This window comes from Pleurodeles waltl, chromosome 4_1 (genome assembly GCF_031143425.1).
Source record: "Pleurodeles waltl isolate 20211129_DDA chromosome 4_1, aPleWal1.hap1.20221129, whole genome shotgun sequence".
Taxonomy (NCBI): Eukaryota; Metazoa; Chordata; class Amphibia; order Caudata; family Salamandridae; genus Pleurodeles; species Pleurodeles waltl.
In genome coordinates, this window is record NC_090442.1 from 396,342,097 (window position 1) to 396,362,476 (window position 20,380).

General features: G+C 42.5%; 1 protein-coding gene across 2 annotated transcripts in view; it reads left to right on the forward strand.

The window, feature by feature from the left end:
* FGFR1OP2 (FGFR1 oncogene partner 2) overlaps window positions 1–20,380 on the forward strand; it is a 144,461-nt gene that overhangs the window by 77,427 nt on the left and 46,654 nt on the right. For both annotated transcript variants that reach the window (XM_069228615.1, XM_069228616.1), the window contains one exon: window positions 4,782–4,924. In XM_069228615.1, the coding sequence (XP_069084716.1) occupies window positions 4,782–4,924 (143 nt within the window). The remainder of the gene's footprint in view (window positions 1–4,781; window positions 4,925–20,380) is intronic.

The window sequence follows — 20,380 nt, forward strand, 5'->3', positions numbered from 1 at the left end:
CTCACTAGGTTGTTGCACATTGACATCTTAATTGATCAAATGCTGCTGCTATTTATATAGATGTGACTTTATTTTGTATGGTGTCCAAGTAATTGCTCTTTTTCCATCTACAGCTTTTACACTTGCACAGCGGACCACATTGAAGGCCTCATAATTAGCATTTCAGGATCTTGTACATTGGCACTTTAATTGACAAAGTGCTGCTACTATGTAGCTGTATGTGATCTCATTTGGAATTGTGCCCAAGTGATTGCTTTAATTTCCTTCCCCTGTTTAGGCTCCTGCATAGTCATGTCCTAATGAAACCAGATGTTGTATACATTAGAGTAATGGGGAGACAGAAATATATTGTGGTGGTGATGCACTGAGGTGCACTGCTGGCTTAAGCCCATATATCCAGGATCTTGCCCTGTGGCACTTTATTTGTAGAGTTCCTAATTGGAGTGATAAGTTATCTGATCCTGCACCTTAACATGTTATGGGGATATGCACCTCTAGAAGGAATTTTCTTTTTTTGATTGAGATGTACAGTTCTCCCCATCACGGGTCCCAGTTTTGTCACAGAAAACCAATTGGCCGGTGTTACTATGTACATAGATGTGACTTTATTTCTTATGGTGTTCAAGTAATTGCTCTTTTTCCATCTCCTGCTTTTACACTTGCACAGGGGATTACATTCAAGGTTTGATAATTAGCATTTCAGGATACTGTACATTAGCACTTTAATTGACAAATTGCTGCTATTATGTACATGAATGTGATCTCATTTCTTATTGTGTCCAAGTGATTGCTTTAATTTCCTTCCCCTGTCTAGACACCGGCGTAGTGGTATCCTAATGAAACCAGATGCTGTATACAACAGAGTAATAGGAAGACAGAAATATATTGTGGTGGTGATGCACTGGGGTGCACTGCTGGCTTTTAATGTCCATATATTCAGGATCTTGCACTAATCATGCACCTTAACATGTTGTGGAGATATGCACCTCTAGAAGGAAATTGGATTTTTGATTGAGACGTACTGTTCTCCCCATCATGGGCCCCAGTTTTGTCGCATAACACCAGTTGGCCAGACGGGTGCCACGTTCGTATAAATGACCTGTGGCTTTTCCTGTGTGGCACATATTTTCAATACAACGTAATGTTGTTTCATACATTTATACTTCATTTCCACAATGTTGCACGTAGGCTCTTTCTCTTATTAACATCCAAGTGTACACTTGGGATGTTGAGAGGTACACAGTGAGATATTTGGAAAAAGATGGATCGTTATAATTGTTTCCCCCCAATATTACAAATGAAGCTAATATTTGAAATGCTGAATGATGTATGATGTGTTACGCCATTAGGTTACTCTGTTGAACTTTAATATCCATATTTGTTTGCAGAAGGTTCGAAGAATCTTAAAAAAAAAAAAAAAAATGCATTTGAGCATAACAGTTTAAAGGGGAAGAGACTTAACTTCAGTATTGTTTGGTGATCTATAAGTCATGTCACTATGGAACAAGCATTAATATAATTGTGAACATTGTGGCTTATGATAGGGTATTGAGGTATATAACTGCCACGTTTTATAGTAGAGCACTTGTGTTAGCACTTCAATATAAAATTGATTACAAGAATGAGGTTCAAATACTGTCATGGAGCCTGACCTAGGCCTATAATAGGTAGCGGTCTAGCCTGTGAAGATCCAGGGCAGCAATTAAGGAAGGGTTGTTTTCAAGTCACTCTTGTGGTGGCATACAGGTTGCCTATTTGAAGGCGCCCTAGTCTTGTTTGATGCATGCATATGATTGAATAAAGATGAGTTTCACATCCTGTTGTGACCGGTCTACATAAGCCTATGTCTCCTACTGTGGTGCAGTTGATATATATAATGTGTGTATATATATATATTTATAGATATATTAGATTTAGATTTCCAGTTTAGGAGTAAAATGTTCATGCCCCTCTTATAGAGGAGGGCAGGTTGTGGAAACCCAGCGGAACGAAAGTACCTGTATACAGCCTGGGGGGCGGTGATAGGGAGCACTATATGAAAGCTACAGTGGGAGCTCGCAAGAATATTGACTGAGTTAAATTCACTAGCTCTGTTGTTGGCCTGGCTGGAACGGGAGGTGATAGAATATCATACAAAACTGCAAGCTGTCTGTCAAGCCAGGGAGAACAGTAGTTTTAGGATTAAGGGTGTTTTCTTTACGTTATAAATCATACTTGCCAAGGATTCATGGATAAGGAGGTAGAGCGAGTAGATTAATAGTGTGGCTGACTAAACCAGAGAATAAGTACACCCCACTAACTGAAATCAGCATTAATTACACCTTGGAGGAAATTAATTTGGCTTTTTATGACTACAATATGAAATTGAATAGCAGGGCAGAATGATACACTGCAGCAGACATAGCAGAATATTTGGAAAAGATGCCTGTAGATACACTAGCCCTCACGGCTCAGGAAATTATAGGGACATGGCAACTGGCAAGACACCTGGCATGGACGGATTCCTGCAGGAGTTCTGTAGTACGTAGGTAGACCCCCCTAGCCATGAGATTGCCAGTGCTTTAAGCAGCAGTCTGAGGCTGGATGCCTTCTCCCTGCAACCAGAAAAGCATTCATAGTTTCACTGCTTGAAGTTAGGAAGGTTTGTCCGGAGATGGCCTTATATAGGCCTCCATCTATATTAAGTGCCAGCTTCAAAATTCTAAGGAAATGATTGACTAACAGGCTGCTATCACAGATCTCTAAAATGGTCCATATGGACCAGAATGGGTTTATTTCAGGATGCAGTACTTTGTGAAAGATTATAAGACTAATCAGGGCACTTGACAAGGCTCCCCCCTCCTGGGCTTCAACCCCATCCGTTGTTTTCCCTCTTAATGGAGCCCTTTGATCACAGGTTAAGGCTGGAAGGATGACAATGGGGAATGTCACTGACAGGAAGTGTGCATTTTGCTTCACTATACGTGGTTGACATGTTATGGATCATAGATGTAGGGGCAGATTTAAAGATGATTACAGACTCATTGAGAGATTTCGCAAGGCTTTCTAGAAAATGCATCAATAGAGCTAAGTCCTGCTTGTTTCCTACTTGTTTACATATGAGTTGCATGTTCTGGGGTATTGTGAGATTAAGTGGGACTTCCAGTACTTTGGTATAAGAATATGCCATTGTTAGTTGGACATGCTGGAAGTTAACTTGGGGTCTGCAGTGCCAACTTTGAGGACGTAAATGTCTTTCTGGAATACATGTATTACCTGTCACACTAACTACAACGGACTAGCCGGGTGTTTGAGTGACCACACCTACTGCAATTGGGTAATATGAAGCGCCAAAATTGAAGCAAGCTATTGTGTTGCCTTTTTTTTTTTTTTTTCTAGTCCTCGAATACATCAGAGGCACCACCAGCTGCTACTAGTCACATGGGATACTATCCTACGTAGCTGCATCAAACATGGTAGGTCTCCCCAGACGGCAGGGTTTCTATTCGGGCAAGGAATTAGCATGCTGGTAGGTTATGTGGGATTTTCATGTTGGGAATTCTAGCTTCATTTTAGACCTTGGTGGATAGGTATTGGCTCTTTAGGTTTTTGATGCAGGAGTATGCAGATTGATTGAGATTACAGAATCGGAGCCACAAAATATGATCTGGTGTACTCAATATACACCATGGGATATGGCAGAACATTGATAACCTGGCTGTACACTTCACTTTTGAGAATGACTGGGTTACCACTGCAGAGACAGAGAGGCAAATTGGAGACAGACCTGGGTAGTGGGCTTAATGAAAATGAACGAAATCAAATATTGGCTCAACTCTGTACTATGTCTGTTGATACCCGGTTTAAAAAATATCCTTCACTGGACCCCGTTCAGTTGGGAAAATATAAACTGCTGCGTCCACAAACTGTCCTCAAGCTGAGTTCCTTCATATGGTGCGTGAATGTTCTGGGTGTACATACTGTCGGAGAGACATCACAAAGGTAGCCTGCACAGGGCAAGAGCTCACATTAGGGCTTTTTCAGTGTCCAAGGGTGGGCAAAACTGGCAATAGTGATGGACTGGAAATCTCATGAGCATCCCCCCTTGCTAAAATGAAGCAGGGCTGTTGCTGATGGGCCCCAGCAGAGTCAAACGATTGCAGTTCATTTGCAGAAGTTGAATGTCATTTCACGTAATTGCAAAAATTAAGATAATCCTCGGAGATCAAGGTGATACAAGATAAATTTATACCTATGTAAGACAGGTCATTATACAGATTGTTTGACATTTCATTTCTAGAATTCTAGAAGATGAGCGGTGGAGGGAGGAAGGCTACCGGAACGGGAAATGGCAAAGACCAGTGGGTAGATTATTGCTCCCAACCAGCACATAACTCCCACCCACCCGACCGCGCACCACATATGTATCATATTACGGTCATGATAGGATTCACACCTGCATAGTTAGGTAATGGGTTTACTTAAGGAAATAGGCTTTAAGTAGATGTAAAATTGTAATTACGTAAATTAAGATTAACTGGAGAACTAGAACACAATATAAATGAGGTATGGTTATGTATGTTAATGATAAACCCGGAATGTTCCAGTTAAGATGATTTACAAAATGTTGAATGTTTAGGCTCACACTTTATTCTGTTTCTCAAACTCATCAAGAAGTTAATGCTTGTGAGCATGCGGTTGTAAATGATTATTGTACACATTTATGGTTACCCATCAGAAGGGTCTGATCGTGAAGAAATAAAACTGCATCCTAATTCTTTTTTTAAACATTACTTTAACAGAATTACGGACATCTCTTGAAGAACATCAATCTGCTCTTGAACTCATAATGAGCAAGTATAGAGAACAGATGTGCAGGTTGCTTGTGGCCAGCAAAAAGGATGACGCAGGTATAATACTGAAGCTAAAAGATCAACATTCCACGGTAAATATTACTACTAACATTCTTAACTGTAACAATAAATTACTTCACGAAATTTGCATATGTAGAACTGCATAGAACAAACAAGCAACACCTTTCTTAAGCATTAACCAAACCACAAAATGCATACGGTCACAAGAGACGACATATCTAACCTTACTCCTGAAAATAAATGTGACAAAACCAAAATTTGTCTGGGGAATAATTATAATTTTCCAACTCTGTAATCGCACAAGGTGTACTAATGGATCAAAGGAACTTAAGAAACCTAGGAATAAAGATTTATAACATTGATCCATTTAAAAATGGTGTTCCGTCCCTGCGCAGTTCTTGACAGGCCGTTCAGTTGAATCCTGAATATATTACACTCCTGACTATTGCACGTATTGCACGTTTGTGACACTTTAAATACTATTGACCTCTGCTTTTCAGCACACGCTGTCGCTCACTCGATATGCTTGTGTGTATATATTCTATTTGAGTGTTTGTGCACACACACACACCCTCTCTCCCCCCCCCCCCCCCCCCCAAGTTGGCTCTCTCCAGCAAGAATGTGTGCTCTTCAAGTTGTGATTTTTTTATATATATATATATATATATATATATATATATATATATATATATATATAGCTTAATTTACACAGTAACAGTTTCCACTGTGTAGTTTTGGTAAGGCTGCAGTTTCTTTTGGAAATGCATTTTTCTATTTTGCTCCATGGACATATTCCCAGGAAACTTGTCAGCTTACTTACTCAGCTAAATTTTGGCATGCCAAGGTTTTGTGAAGATTAATGTATGAAACAAAATTAAGGGGGAGTGGAAAAATGTATCCTTAACCCATTTTAGCTCCCATAGGAAGCTGTAGCAGAAGGAGCAAAAAATGCAGAGTTGATTTGCCTCAAACTTGCCGTGAAAGTAGATGTTTTCTCAGAAAGCATGTGTTTTATTTAATTAATTGATTTGCTTAAATCTGTTCTCTAATTTGTGAGAGATTCATTTTTTAAAAAGCGCACAGTTATTGATGCAGCGTTGGGTACTCAGATCCCCAGATTCCCATCGTTATCTTGCTGGGCCTGCCCAATCCGCTCACCTTCCCCCTGAGATCATTGAAAGGGCGGCAGATGGCCCTGGCCCTCAATGCGGCGCTGCAGCTGATATTAGCGATGTGGGGTACTGATAGGATTCCGACATTTACATCATGGCTTCATAAGCTGTGGTTCATTCTCGCTATGGAAAAGCTGACCCTGACCTCGCAGCAGCGTGGTGGCGAGTTCAGGGACCTATGGCAACCATTCTTACATATCCTATCCACTTAGTTCACGGAACTGACATGTCCGGCTTACCTGAGAGTGCTGGGTCTGACCTGAGCTTCTGGGGAGTGTGCTTGCGGGAGAGACTCATGGAAGTACCGGGACCATGCAGGGAGTGGGTGGGGGATTTGAGTGATTGCTGGATGGCGGGCCAGTTCAGGGAAACAATGTTGGTGTTTTACTAAACATTTCTGTGTTGTATATTTCCAAACATGAAGTTCGCCTCAGAGTGCAGCACATGATAGTGGGCGACCCTGCAAGGGGTGGGAGCACGTAGAGGAGGAGAAGAGGTGATCTAATGGGACGCGGTTGATTTGGAGTGGAGCGTTATGTACCACCCCCAGACTGATACTGCTGCATTGTGATTGTCTTATTTTGAAGAGTTGTACTGGACATGTTTAATAATTTGAAAATAATAAACAGATTTGATCCATAAAAAGCGCACAGTGCGATTAAAAGGCTTAACACTTTGCTGTATCTTGTAATTTGAAGGAAAAAAAAATATTAATTTATTTATCATACATGGTGGGATTCTGTAATCCCTGTATAAATCCACATCTCTAATTTCTGTTTAATCAGTGACGCACTCAGACGCCGATTAGAGAGAAAATATGTCAGAACTCTAATTTAAAAAGTTATTGCAGTCGAGGCGGACGTCACAATGCCTGCTGCCATCAGCCAAGGTTAAAGGCAGGTCAGGTCACACAGCAGCTGTTTAAAGCAACAAAACGTTGCTTTTTCTTTCCCTTTGCTCGATTTGTCTAGCTTATAGTGACAAGCATAAAGAGCATGATTATTTTTGCATTCCTAAGATAATTATAGAAAAGTTATATTTCTGCACATTCTGAGCTACTGCAGCTTGCACCTTTAAAAAGAAACTGACATTTTGAACTGTTTCTAATATCTTTTTGCAACTAATGTCTAGGTGATTGTGATGCGTTTAAATTTGTACTAGAGGATCTATTTTTATTCTTTATGTTTGCAAACATGCTCTCTGTTTTTGAAAGACCTACGTACCAAGGTTTTAAGTGGTTTGTGGAAAAGGTGATGGTGTGACCATGTATTGCATGGGATAAAGTACCCCCCTGCCATATATGATAAGGATATTGCAAGTAACCTAGAAATTCCATAACCTTATAAAGAAACTCTGCATTCTTCCTCGTTCCTCTATACTGTTATGGAACTCTTCGGTGACTGACAGTTTCCTTATAATGTACTGCAAGTGATACTTTATCCCTTATATAACTTTTGCACCGTTTGATGAATATGTCAACAATTTGGCAGACAGTATATTCAGAGACCTATTGTACTACTGATATTTTCAAATGTATGCATATCTGTAAAAGAAGAGACCAGTTAAAGGGGAGGGGGGCAAAAAAATATCATTTGCTGATAAGTTTGGCTCTGCTTGATGAATATGCACTATATTTGGTAGAGGCTATGAAGAATTCGTATTTTATTGGTATGCCAAAGTTTGTACGAATCGTAAAGATAGGGCAGTGTTAAAGGGGGTAAATCACATTTTCATTTGCTTATAACTTTGCCTTTGTTTGAATAATCTGTATCAAATGCAGCAAATAGTTAGCTAGTGATGCCCAGTGCAGGTTTATTAGGTTGTGAGGGTCAAGAATATTTTTGATTTACTGATCACCTTGGCACTGTTTGATGGATCTGCACAACATATGGTAAGGACTTGACACGTTTAACTTCCTTTTACTGATTTGAGTTTGTGCAGATCCACCGGGGGTGGGGGAAGAGGGCAGAGTAAAAAAGAAAAAAGGGGGAGGAGGGCACAAAAAAGTGTTTTTTGTAAACAACATTGCCACTTGGTGATGAACCTGCATAAACATTGGCAGAAGCATGGAAGATTTGTTTTTTGATTGTCAGTCTTGTGCCAAGCCATCAAAGCGTGGGCAAAATTAAAAGGGAGCATTGCAATTTTCAATTGCTTATACGTTTAGATCTGTTCGATGAGTCTTCATGAGATGTAGCAGTGAGTTAGCAAGTTGCACCCAGTGCAAGTATTTCAGGTTTTGTGCAAATCCTATTGGGGGGGTGGAGGAGTTACGATACGTTTGATTCACTAATGACTCAGCACAATTTTGTGAATCTGCCCAACATTGGGCAGATAGCAAGATTAGCCTACTCTTGGTTTTCATAATTTCACGGAGGCCCATCAAGCAGGTGTGCAAAGGTAGGGGGAGGAATTTCACAGAGGGTGAATGAGGTGTTGCTCTTCAAATAGATTGGCACTGTTTGATGAACCCACACCAAGGTTTGCAGATGTTTAGCGGACTGTTGGTTACTCCAAAATATGAGCAGATCTGTTAGATGGTCAAAGATACATAGGAGGGTAATTACAGTTTAATTCACTGATAAGTTTGGCTCTGTTCAAATAATCTGAATACAATTTAGCAGCTAGAAAATTAAGCCTTGTGCAAGCCCAGGCAGGCCTGGCAACCAACCCCCGCTGCATATAGCCAAAGGTGATTTGGCACAGGGGCCTTGCCGAAGGTTGTCCACAGTGCAGAATTGTTACATGGCAGGCTGTGGTCATTGGGGTTTCAGTTAGGTGGTCCCAGGGCCTGGTCTTGCTTTCAACCCCAGTAGTGCACAATCAAAAGCCGTTTGCAGTGTGGGATGGGCCTTCACTGCAGGTTGGGAGCAGGTCCTGGTCACAGGTCTTGCTATGCACAGCCATAGGTGGTGCGCAGCTGGGCTTGAAAATTAAGTAAATCCTAAAACGCAATTAAATATACTGAAAAAGAACAGGTAAAGTGAGTTATTTATTGAAATTAGCCAGTCCTGTTTAGCAACGCACTAAACCTTGCCATAACTTGCACCACCCACCATGCTCAAAACACCAATTTCACAAACATAAAGAAACACACAGAAGAGCCATCAAGAGAACAACATAGTAGGTGATGGAAGTTATGGGTTGTTGTGTGTGCATTGCTAACAATAACTTGCGAATTCCAGTGATTTCACATGTTTGAGCCGGAATCATAACTCTCTTTTTAACTGTGTTTTTTCAGTGATGGCCCAACCCTAGGATAGCCAAAGTAAGTAGGTCTATTGTGTCCTCCCATAAGTAGAGATTTAGCAGTCAACAGCGATGGGTTCTCCTTTATTTTTATGATATACTTAAAAAGCGTTCATATGGCAGTTGGTTTCTTGGTGTTTCTGGGACAGGACGAGTAGGTTTAAGCAATATATTGAGATTTACAGAATTGTTTTTTGGTGGGAGTGGAGGGGTTCAAAGCATAATTGAGAGAGGCATGGCTTATCTCCTGAGGGCATTTTCAGACACGAATAGGGAAGGTGCTCAAAACCGTAAGCCTTTTACCTTGACATGCTGCCAGGACTTGTTAAAAAGAAGAGGGAGAGTTTGAGGATACACACCATATGATGCTGGGCCAAGACTCCCCTCACAACCAATGATTCAAGCAGGAGGTTGGAAAGAGGAGGGGAACAGTGTTAACACTAAATGGGAAGCAGAAGGGTCAAGAGCAAATAGCACAAAAACCTAGGCAGATATAGACATTCTGGTTCCTAGGCACTAAATACTGTTCATAATGGACTCTCTGTATTTTTCATAACCCTCAGAAACCTTATAATCAATAGTGCACTGTTCCCAGGCCATAGGTAATCATAGTTACATGCAGAGTGCAGCTAAAGCTGTCCGGCAGCACAAGAATGGGGAATGGGTCAGGGCAGGGTGAAATCAACCTCAAGAGTACCCCTTGCTGATTTTGCAAGAAGACATTCTAAAATACATGTGAAATTACAGACAGCGTTTTGAATTGAACGCATTAAATGAAATATTAATACACAACACAATTTGCTACAAGATTACTCAAAGCTGGCTATGGCAGCTACCCCTCACAAGACGTTTGGGGTGGGGTGGGGGGAAATTGACCCTCTTCTCCCCACCCTGCAGAGAGATTTGGTTTTGATAGGAATGCAATTGGATGGCAGTGCAGTATTGGTTGCTGTTATTGGACAGATATTCAGAATATGGACATACCCAGTTTTAGATTGTATACTGCATCTTCTTTTAGTTTCACAATTTTCAGATTGGAGCAACATTCTAGCCAGGGTGGTGAGGGTGGGTGGGGATATTAGGTGTCACCCAAGTCAAATTTCAGCCAAATGGCAAAAAGGGTCAATTGACCAAAAGGAGGCATTTGCAGAGAAAATTTAGGAATTAAAGGGAATACTTTATTAAAAACAAATTTGAGGTGGTAATTATGAAACAATAACCATTGATAGATCACCAGTCAATAGGTATCCCTTCATAAAAGACAACTATTAATGAACCAAAAACGTAATCTGCCATTGTATTTATTTTCATACTTTTTTGCTTTTGTTAGGTTTGGGAGCTATTGTATGTATCTGTAATTTTGCATATTGTGAAACTCATTGCAAATTGTGTAACTACTTTGATTGGATATTATAAAAGCTTGCTCACTCCTGTTGGATGGAGTACGTAAATTCAAACCTTCCAAAATATATCAGAGTAATGATTCAGGGACTGTGAATTATCCATGTATCCCTCTGATTTAGTTTTTTCCTCCACGAAATGTACACATTATTAAAGCATTCAGGTAGGATGGCTTACAAAATGGGCATCATCCTAGTGGTTCAAATAAATCAGTTCTGGGGAACAGAACATTACTCTTACAAATGAGCTCCTATATGGCCTAGCCAATCCCAATAACGTGTGACGTGTCCAAAAGCTTGATCCTCTCTCCAGCAATCTTCACTGTTTGCTAAGAACCCTTGTTGTCCAACTGTCAGAGAAATAGTTTTGCATCTACCAGTATGTAGATTGTACATTGCTTTTCCTGAAAGTCTTGTCCAAGATATTACCAAGGTGAAGACCTGCTGTGCTCTTGATTGCTTGTTACTGCCTCGGTGTCCACATCATTGTGTTACCCGTACATGTACAACCATTACCTATATTGTTAAGATAGCATAACATAACAGCAAACCTGTAAAAAAATATATATATATCTTCCTGAGGCTACTCTTGGCGCTGTTAACAGAGTGTGGCTGTTTTTTACCAACTTCCACAGGCATGTCTGTCACACCTGATGAGCGTTCTCCCTACAGCTGCACAGCAAATTTAACGTCTTAACAAATTAGACAAAATGGGGGTGTGGCCAACCACCGAAGATGGCGGCAGTATATTCGCCAAGCTCCCGGACCTGGCAACAAATCCACAGTCCTGAAGCGGCATCGAAACTAACTACGGCACCTCGAGTGGTGACCTGAGTGACCCTGACACAACAATGGCTGAGATATGGGGCACGAAAATGCCCATGAGGGATATGATCTCTTGCTCGAGGCTAACTGATAGCATGCCCTGCTGCTAGGTCCTGAAGTGAGAGGCAAACCGACTCGAGGAAGTAACCTGCTGAGACAGTGTGGTGTTGTGACCTAGATTGCGGATGAGACAGACAGACAGACAGACAGACAGCCAGTGCAGTGGTGACCCCCTGAGACAATGCCAAACATAGACTGAGCCAGGGCCATGAAGACTCGCTGAGTGCTAGAGACCGCTAACTCGGCGGACGCGGCCTGGCAAACCGCGATGAAGTGAGGCTGTGCTGCTGCAAGTGGGGCTGCTCTGTGTGCCGATCAGACCCTGTAGTGAAATTAAGTATGTTTGACCACTGACTTTGTGTTTCACCACTGTGCATATTAGTTGTTCAATGTTCACCAGTAGCACATTACATTTTGTATTCAGTTTAGCTGCCTATTGGCTTTAACGTGGCATTAGACATTACATTCTGTATTCAGTTTAGCTGCCTATTGGCTTTATCGTGGCGTTCGACATTGCGGTTGAGACATTGCAGATGAGCTGTATTTTTCCACATGGTAAACCAAGCTTGTGTTTTTCGTAGATTCTCTCACTGAACACTAGCATTATAAGGAAGCCATATTTTGTGTTTTTTTCCGGTGCAGCCTTGAGAAAGACACCCTTGAAAACTTGGCCAACTTTCAACACTGGTTTCTTACAACGCAGACCTACAGTAGCCAGCATGTTTTGACTACTATAGGTAAGGGCCTGTCAGCTTGCTTTTTCATTATTCAATCTATAAAAGGTGCCCCTAGGCAGCAGCGTGGGGAATTTTCTGAGACTTCAGTCAGGAGCGGACTTCAGCTGCCTAACCTGTCCCATAAGGGTGGAAAATCTCTTTCTTGCAGTTGAACAGGAGTCATCAACTTGCGGGCATGAGAAAGATCATGAGCAGTGATAGGCCCAACGGTGATGAATTTGGCTTTTATTCTTTGCTTTGACAGTTATGCTATAATATAATCACATATATTTGCTGTGTACATTGCAATTGAGAATCACTTTGATATATTTTCCTTTCATTGCTGTGACTACTTTTACCCGTGTGCCTCCAACCTACTAATCTCCTCTCTCAGGAACCTCGTGGTGAAGTAATAATAAATGTCTTCTTTAAACTAAGAAGTGCATTCCAGAGATTGTTTTCAGCTCGGTCATTAGTGAAAGCAAAACATTTTTGCGAGTCGATTGCAGGGTTCGAAGGGGAAAAAATGTTTAACAAGTTAAAGGAGTGATTGTTTCACATTGTGCCCTAAATTGTCCGGAAGTGCATAGTTCTGTTATTCTGAAGTGTAAAGCAAAACAGACCCTGACCCTAGAGTTTACATCGCAACCTACTTAGAGGCATAGCATGTCTGCGGATGTACTGTGGGGGAACTTTGGCCCAATGCGCCTGCAGATTGCTGACAATACAGCCTGAGCTACCTCCTTGGAACGAAGTGCTGGCACCCCTGGCAGAACTTGCAAGACCGGACCAGCCATATCGGGCCCCCTTGGGGACTATGCCATAAGACCAGGTGCGCCTGCGACAACCCTAATTAGGCAGATGGAGGCCGACTTGCTTGTTGGGGGCTAATCAGTGAGAGACTACAACCCTGGAAGGGGTGGGTACCACATAGACACCCACCCGGACATCAATTCCAGGAGCCACAAGTAGTAAGGTGGAAACCTTTACTCACACACCATACTAACTGGAAAGCCCAATGCTCCCATCCTGCTGACAACAAGATAACCCACTGACTTACTATCAATACACTCCACATGGTGCCAAGAGAACAGCACTAGATTGTGATAGCGAAGGCCTTCCGGTTGGCATCGTACTCTGCCTGCGAAGAGCCGCCCTAAAATCCACACTGGCTGAGACACGTTACGAGGCAGGACGAAGTCACGGACTCCGCTGAGGCCCCCTTAAGCAACAACCGGTGAAAGGTGAGAGCCACACAATTTTCCCTTATTAAGTGTTGCGTCGTGAAAATCCCTCCCTTGGGCCGCTGACCCTACAGAAGACAATTCTTGCATAGCACACGCGCTGGGATCACTCTCAAGACATCACTGGCACCTTTCTGAACCGTAATCCTGATAATTGGGCAACAATATCCATACACAGAATAGTGCCTCTTAGACCTAAGCAAAAAATACCTAATCAAGAATGTTGTAACAGTCGGCAATTACTGGAAAAGACACTTAACAGAAATTCCAACTTAAGCTCTTTGATATGAAATCAAAGCTGGCATCACATAAACATAAGTACCAAATTTTTCCTGGCTCTGACACAGCCAATCCACAACTAACATGGGAAGAACTAAAGCCAAGACACCTGGACCGAGTATGGGCTTGCAAGTGCCCCCACCCCTGTTGGAGTGCTCCTAACTGGTGATGCTAGAGGACTATGTCCCGCCAACACTGGTGGACCCACCTATGGACAAATTAGGCATAAAGAGCTCATCGAGTACTGACAAGAAGGCAGGCCCATTTGGGCCACCCCCAAGACCGATGGTGGCCCGCATCTTGACTTTTTAGGATGGAGACGTAATCCTTCAATGAGCAAGGGAACGATCACCCATACTACTAGAAAATGCCCAGATATCCACATATCCAGACTACAGGCTCCAAGTCCAGTGTAAAAGAGCATTGTTTCAAGCGGTCAAACAACCACTCAGGAAACACAATCTAACCTATGCCCTCTTGTCCCCGGCGAGGCTCAAGGTGATCCATGAACAATAAACCCATTTTTTAAATATTCCAAATACTCCAGAAGACACATGGGACTGGGTGGAACAACCATTCCCGGGCTCCGGCGGTGGAAGAACGCAGTAACCACAGACAATGGAAAAGAAGAGGCTTCAGACCAAAGGAACGGTACTGGCAGTAACAACACATGAGACAACGACTGGCCCCATCTCCGCAGCAAGCTCTTGAGGGTCCACAGGATGCATTGCTTACAGCCGCCTCATTCTGATCCAGCAGACCTGAGATTAGTCCCATCTCTTATCCCAACAGTGCGGTAGAATCAGACTCAGGAGATAGCTCACCACTCTTCGCCACGATTATTCCAGAGATGACTCATGGCCTGGTGGGTTAAGGACACAGTAAGTATAATAGCACATGGGGCCTACTACACTACCCAGCCCACCTCCACAGGTGTAGTTACAAATGCACAAAGATGATAGATTAAGAGTTGTAATTCCTACACAGCACATAATTGCCACACGACTCAGAAAACTTTGGGGGGGCTTTATACCTGGTTGCTCTGAGACCATGGGTGGCCGTGCACAAAGTCGAGGCCAAAGTAAATTGACAGATGCCACTTAACTCTGAACTGACCTCCAACTATGTCGGGCCCAGGAAACTGCCAACAAAAAGCAACCATTCTACTATGGTGCTGACCAGGCGTAAGACCGCCACAGACCCCACAAGCGAATGCACACTCTGACATGTTCAGTTTTACCTTTTTTTCACATTTTTGATCAAACAATGTTTTATCGCTGGACCTTGTATTGGGATAAGATAATGTTTTGTTAGTTACAGTTAGTTACATACTATCGCCACTGTTAATTATTGTCATCACATCAATGGGCTGCCGGAACAGTTGCCCCAAACATAGTGATTGCCATTTTCACTACCTAAAGCTGTCCCCCAACAAAATACACAGTGATAATATGGAATGTGAGAAGGATGGGGTCTGTCCCAAAGAAATATAGGATCTTAGCACAGCCCCAGCACTGTAAGGCACATATAGTATGCATTCAAGAAACACATCTGATTGCTAGTGAAGCCCTCCAAATTTGCAAAAAATTGAGAGGCCAGCTCTTTCATATCTTTTATTATGCCTTCTCCAGAGGGACAGCAATATGGATTAAAATGGGAATACCCTTTCTAGTCTCAGAAACAAGAATCCAGACACAAGGACAATATGTCCTGCTGCGAGGTACACTTGATGGTGATCCAGTGGTTCTGGGAAGTATATAGGCCCCTTATGTGGAACAGGAAGCTTTTCCGAACACCTAACCACAACCTTAGAGGACTGGATCCTTGGATACTGGGTGGGGATTATAACACGGTACTAGACATGTACTTAGATAGATCGTGTGTTCCCCCTTCCCCCCCCCCCCCCGCTGCTGCTACAGTGCGACATGCTAAAGCCCTGAAACATTGGTCTGAAAATTGGTCCCTTACAGATACCTGCCATTTCTGCAATGCCAATATGCTGTAAGAGAATACTCATTCTACTCCCCTACCCATCTCTTCCACACACGAATGGACAGGATATTGTGTACATCCTCGTTGCACATTCATATTGCCCACACAACATACTTGGGTAAAACACTACTGGATCATTACACCTTAGAGGTCACATTTGTATGGGGTCGTGTTCCGACAACTATCCCCACATGGCGGATGTCACCACAACTACTAGAAGATGCAGTATTCTTCAGTGCAATGGAGACTGCAGTCGATAACTATTTCCACAAAAAAACTAATATACTGCTTCTTCGCCTTTATCAGAATGGGAAGCATTCAAGGTGGTGATAAGAGGGACATCTATAACTACTGCAGACGGTTCTCAAGGCTCTCATACAGGCAGAGGAAAGCCTCAGTCCCCTGGAAAGGGCAGCAGTGGCTAGCGAAATAGATACAAAGATGCTACAAGATGCTAGGGTGAATATGCAGAGCTACTAGAACGTCTGTGCATTATTGATCATAAGTCATACCTGCAAAAACCCATTCAGAGGCGGACAAAATGGGAGCATTACTGACCTGCTTGATCCAACCAATGCCCTCACCCACACCAATCCTCACGATCACTACATTACAACACACACAAGCCAATACTCAACTAGTTTTTAACACCGCATTCCATGATTTTTATTCACAACTTTATGCTCCCCCACTCCCCCTAAACAGCCTGTACGACAAACTCAGACTTCCTTGACCAGTTGTCCCTGCCCAAGGTGACAACTGCAGAACACAACTCATTAAACACGGCTATAATCACAGCTGAGATCTGAGATGCAATAAAGGAATTAGGCAAGAATAAAACACAGGGAGCTGATGGTTTACCCGCTGAATTTTATGCCACATTTGCCACCTGCTTGGCCCCATAGCTAGAACGTCTATATAACACATCATTAACTGCAGGCAGACAACCTCCTACCATGGCACAAGCATTGGTTATTGCACTATTGAAACCTAATACATTTCCATCTGATATGTCCTATTATAGGCTACTTTCATTACTTAATACTGACTATAAAACACTCAAAGTGTTGGCCTGCTGCCTGTTCCCACTGTTACCAAAACATCTGCATACTGACCAATGATAATCCTCCCATGCACACTCATTTGGTGAGATTGCTTTACTCTGACCCCACAGCATGAACACACTTTGGCCCACTTATCTCACAGGCCTATGAAATACACTGCGAACTAGGCAGGGTCGTCTGCTGTTGCCACTTCTGTTGGTTTTGGCACTGGAACCTTTAGCGCAGCGTCTGCGCCAATTCACTATATATTGGGGTATCCAAATAGGTTACACAATACACAAAATATTGTTCTATGTAGATAATATTATACTCTATGTAAAGGACCTCAGACGGGACCTCACAGACATAGCCGGACTGTTCAATGCATTTTACTCCATCTCAGGACTACAAATTAACTCTAATAAATCCTGTGCCTTTTCTTTTCAGGGCCACTATGATCTACCACAAGTGTCCTTTGGAGACAAGGATATCCAACTAGCACCCACACATTCACCTACCTCGGTATCCAAATATACAGTGAGATACCAGACCTATTAGATGGTAATCTCCTAAAAACCATCATGAGTCTTAGATCCTAGGTGACCTTCTGGAAGACCCTACTGCTTTCAGTGGTATGTAGAGTGGCTATTGCCAAAATGGTCATATTACCACAACTACTCTGTCACTTTGTGAACATCTTGGTTGTTGTCCCCGCACATATCTGTAAGATGCTCATTACTATACTAATTGACCTAATATGGGCAAATTGGTATCACAGAGGCACCATATCTAAGCTCCAACTTTCTCCAGGTAAAGAGAGGATTGGAGCCCTAGATTTTAATTCCTACTGCATAGTCAGCCAGTTGCAGCGGCTTTCTTATGGGCTACCAGACCATAACCTCCCAGAGATTGACTATACACAGGACATGCATCACAGCGGAAAACTACATAGCCTGATGTTCCCAGGATCTAAGTTTCCTAATGATGGCCCTCTCCTACTATGGACTGTTTTAAACTTCTGGAAAATGGCACTTGGATACACCAATGATCCACTACCTTACACCCTGAATATAACTTTGATGGGACTTCCCCTCCCATCAGGGATACTATCAACAAAAATGCTACAACTATGGCTCAACAATGGGGTAGCCACAGTTGGAGACCTCTTCGAAGAGAACACACTATTTAAATCACACTGATTTTGCAGAAACGCTATTGTTTCAAATTTATACAATTCTCTATACGACACCGCACCTATCTCACATCATATAGGCTATAAACCATGTTACCTATGGTCCCCTCAACATGCTGCCACTGTCATACACCAGATGTCAAATTGCCAGATATGTTATAAGAATACAGTACTCTAAACCCCTAATGGACACAAATCACTAGGACACTTACATTGGTTATTGTTGTTAAGTTCTGTCAAACATGGTAATACTACCTACTAGGTCTAACCCGCAGACTTAAAGCCACTAAAGTCACAATGCGCTTTGTTGATTTAGCGCTGATCCTGGCGAAGCACCTTATAACTAGACACTGGAAATCCTAGACAGCACCGACGGTATCAATGTGGCGAGCAGATGTCAAGAGATGGGGGACTAACAGAGAGTTGAACTCTTTGCCAGGAAGAATATAGAGGACTGCAAAAGAAACCTGTAGGGATGGAATGGGACGCCTTACAAGAATCCTTAAAACCATGGACTCTTTTGATACTAATATGGTCCCATGAAGTATCAGAGTGTTGTAAATATTAATGTTGCGTATACATAACTACAGGCCCATAGCCATTAAACATCATCCGTGACATACACAATTAAGACAGGACACCACCAAAAAATAAAAGCAAATATTCCTTTTGCGTGCAGGTGGACTACAGCCCAGCTCCTTCCACAGATCCACACCTATTAAGCACCAACTATAGGACAGTTCGGAAATGCATAGAGGCGATGGTACAGTTGGTGTGGGTTGGCTGGGTAAGGGTTGTTTAGTAACACTTTGAAGCTTCATTCATGGTAGACATCACAGAATTACCAAAGCTGACTTATTTCACCCAACACGTACTATGTCATTGAACATGTTACTGCGTAAACAAATTCTTGCTATTTGTTTTTATTGTATAGTGTTCTTCACATGAAACAAATGGGTGTGAATATATAATGGTATGTGATATGCAATAACGTTTGTTTAAAAAAAAAAAAAAAAAAAAACTAACTAGACAAAATGCCTCAAGTATTCTGAGATGTTCGTGGGCTGCTTCTGGCTGCTCAAATAATCTTCAGTAACAGCTGTATCTTTTTATAGGGCAGTCAGCATTGGTTATGCATCCTACTTGGCATCCATAACCAAGGAAAGAGAACCACTGTTCATGTCTTCACCAACTACACCCAGAGGGTTTTGAGCCAATCTTTCAGGTACCTGCCCCCTAGCAATCCAGAAAGGAGCTAGCTACCTTATATCACACAGCCACAAAACCCAGCCGTCTAGGCACCAGAAGAGGGACCATAAGAGGAGATGAACTCTGTACTCAGGCCCCTCCCGCCCCACTAAATCTATATATTTCTATCTTGCTCCTCAGTCTTCCCTTCATTAGTCCACATTTTGCTTACATAGTCACCAACCAGTGATTTACCCTGGCACATCGGATATAAATCTGCCTTCCATTGAGTTGATTTGCAAAGTTAGACAGGGAGCTATTTCACATTCTCATATAGAGCTCTATTATGGGCTTTTATTTTGGAAAACCCTTGGAGAAGTTGCAAATAGTCTTACTGGTTCCTGTGTTACAACTTCACTCTTTCTCCAACCCATTAGGCTGCTTCCTACTTACACTCACTAAGGAATGCCTAGTGGTTACTGACTCATCCTCCTCTACGGCCCGTTTCCGTAGCCGCCGGTATTATCCCTACGGAGTGAAGGGCTCTCAATGGACCCCAATCACCAAAGCTCCTCATGCACCATCCCACCACTGAAGATGAGGAGGAGGACTTCCAACGGCGTGTTATCTGCCTCTTGGCCAAAAGAATGGCCAGGTCTACAAATCTTGTTTGAGTTTTTAATGTTTTGGGTATAGGGTACAGCCCCAAAACCGCAGTGTTCCATTTTGTCCCAATAAGGACGTCCCGTAAGGAAAAACTAGGGCTGCTCTGATGTCATCCAAATAAAAAAGCAGCAAGGGACAAGACCACAACATATGCAGTAGATCTGTGCCATCTGTATGGCAGCAAGGGCATGAGGAGGGGTGGGTAGGGAATATCCTGTGTAGCATTGAAGGTGTAAGATATGCCCTATGCAGCAACAAGAACTGAATGAACTTGAACGCAGTGTTTCGAGGTATTAAACTTGGATATTCCAACAAGAATTTCCATTCCTTGTTGTGTAGTACACAGCTGAGGTCCGTTTCCCACGTAGCCCTCAACAGTGTGAGTAAGACATGTAAGTGGGAGCGTATACCCCTACAGTGCCATTTAACTAAATGCCTACCAGTTCCCATGTTATGTACTGCTTGGACAGTCGCATATGTGGTTGAATTCTGTACCTGTTG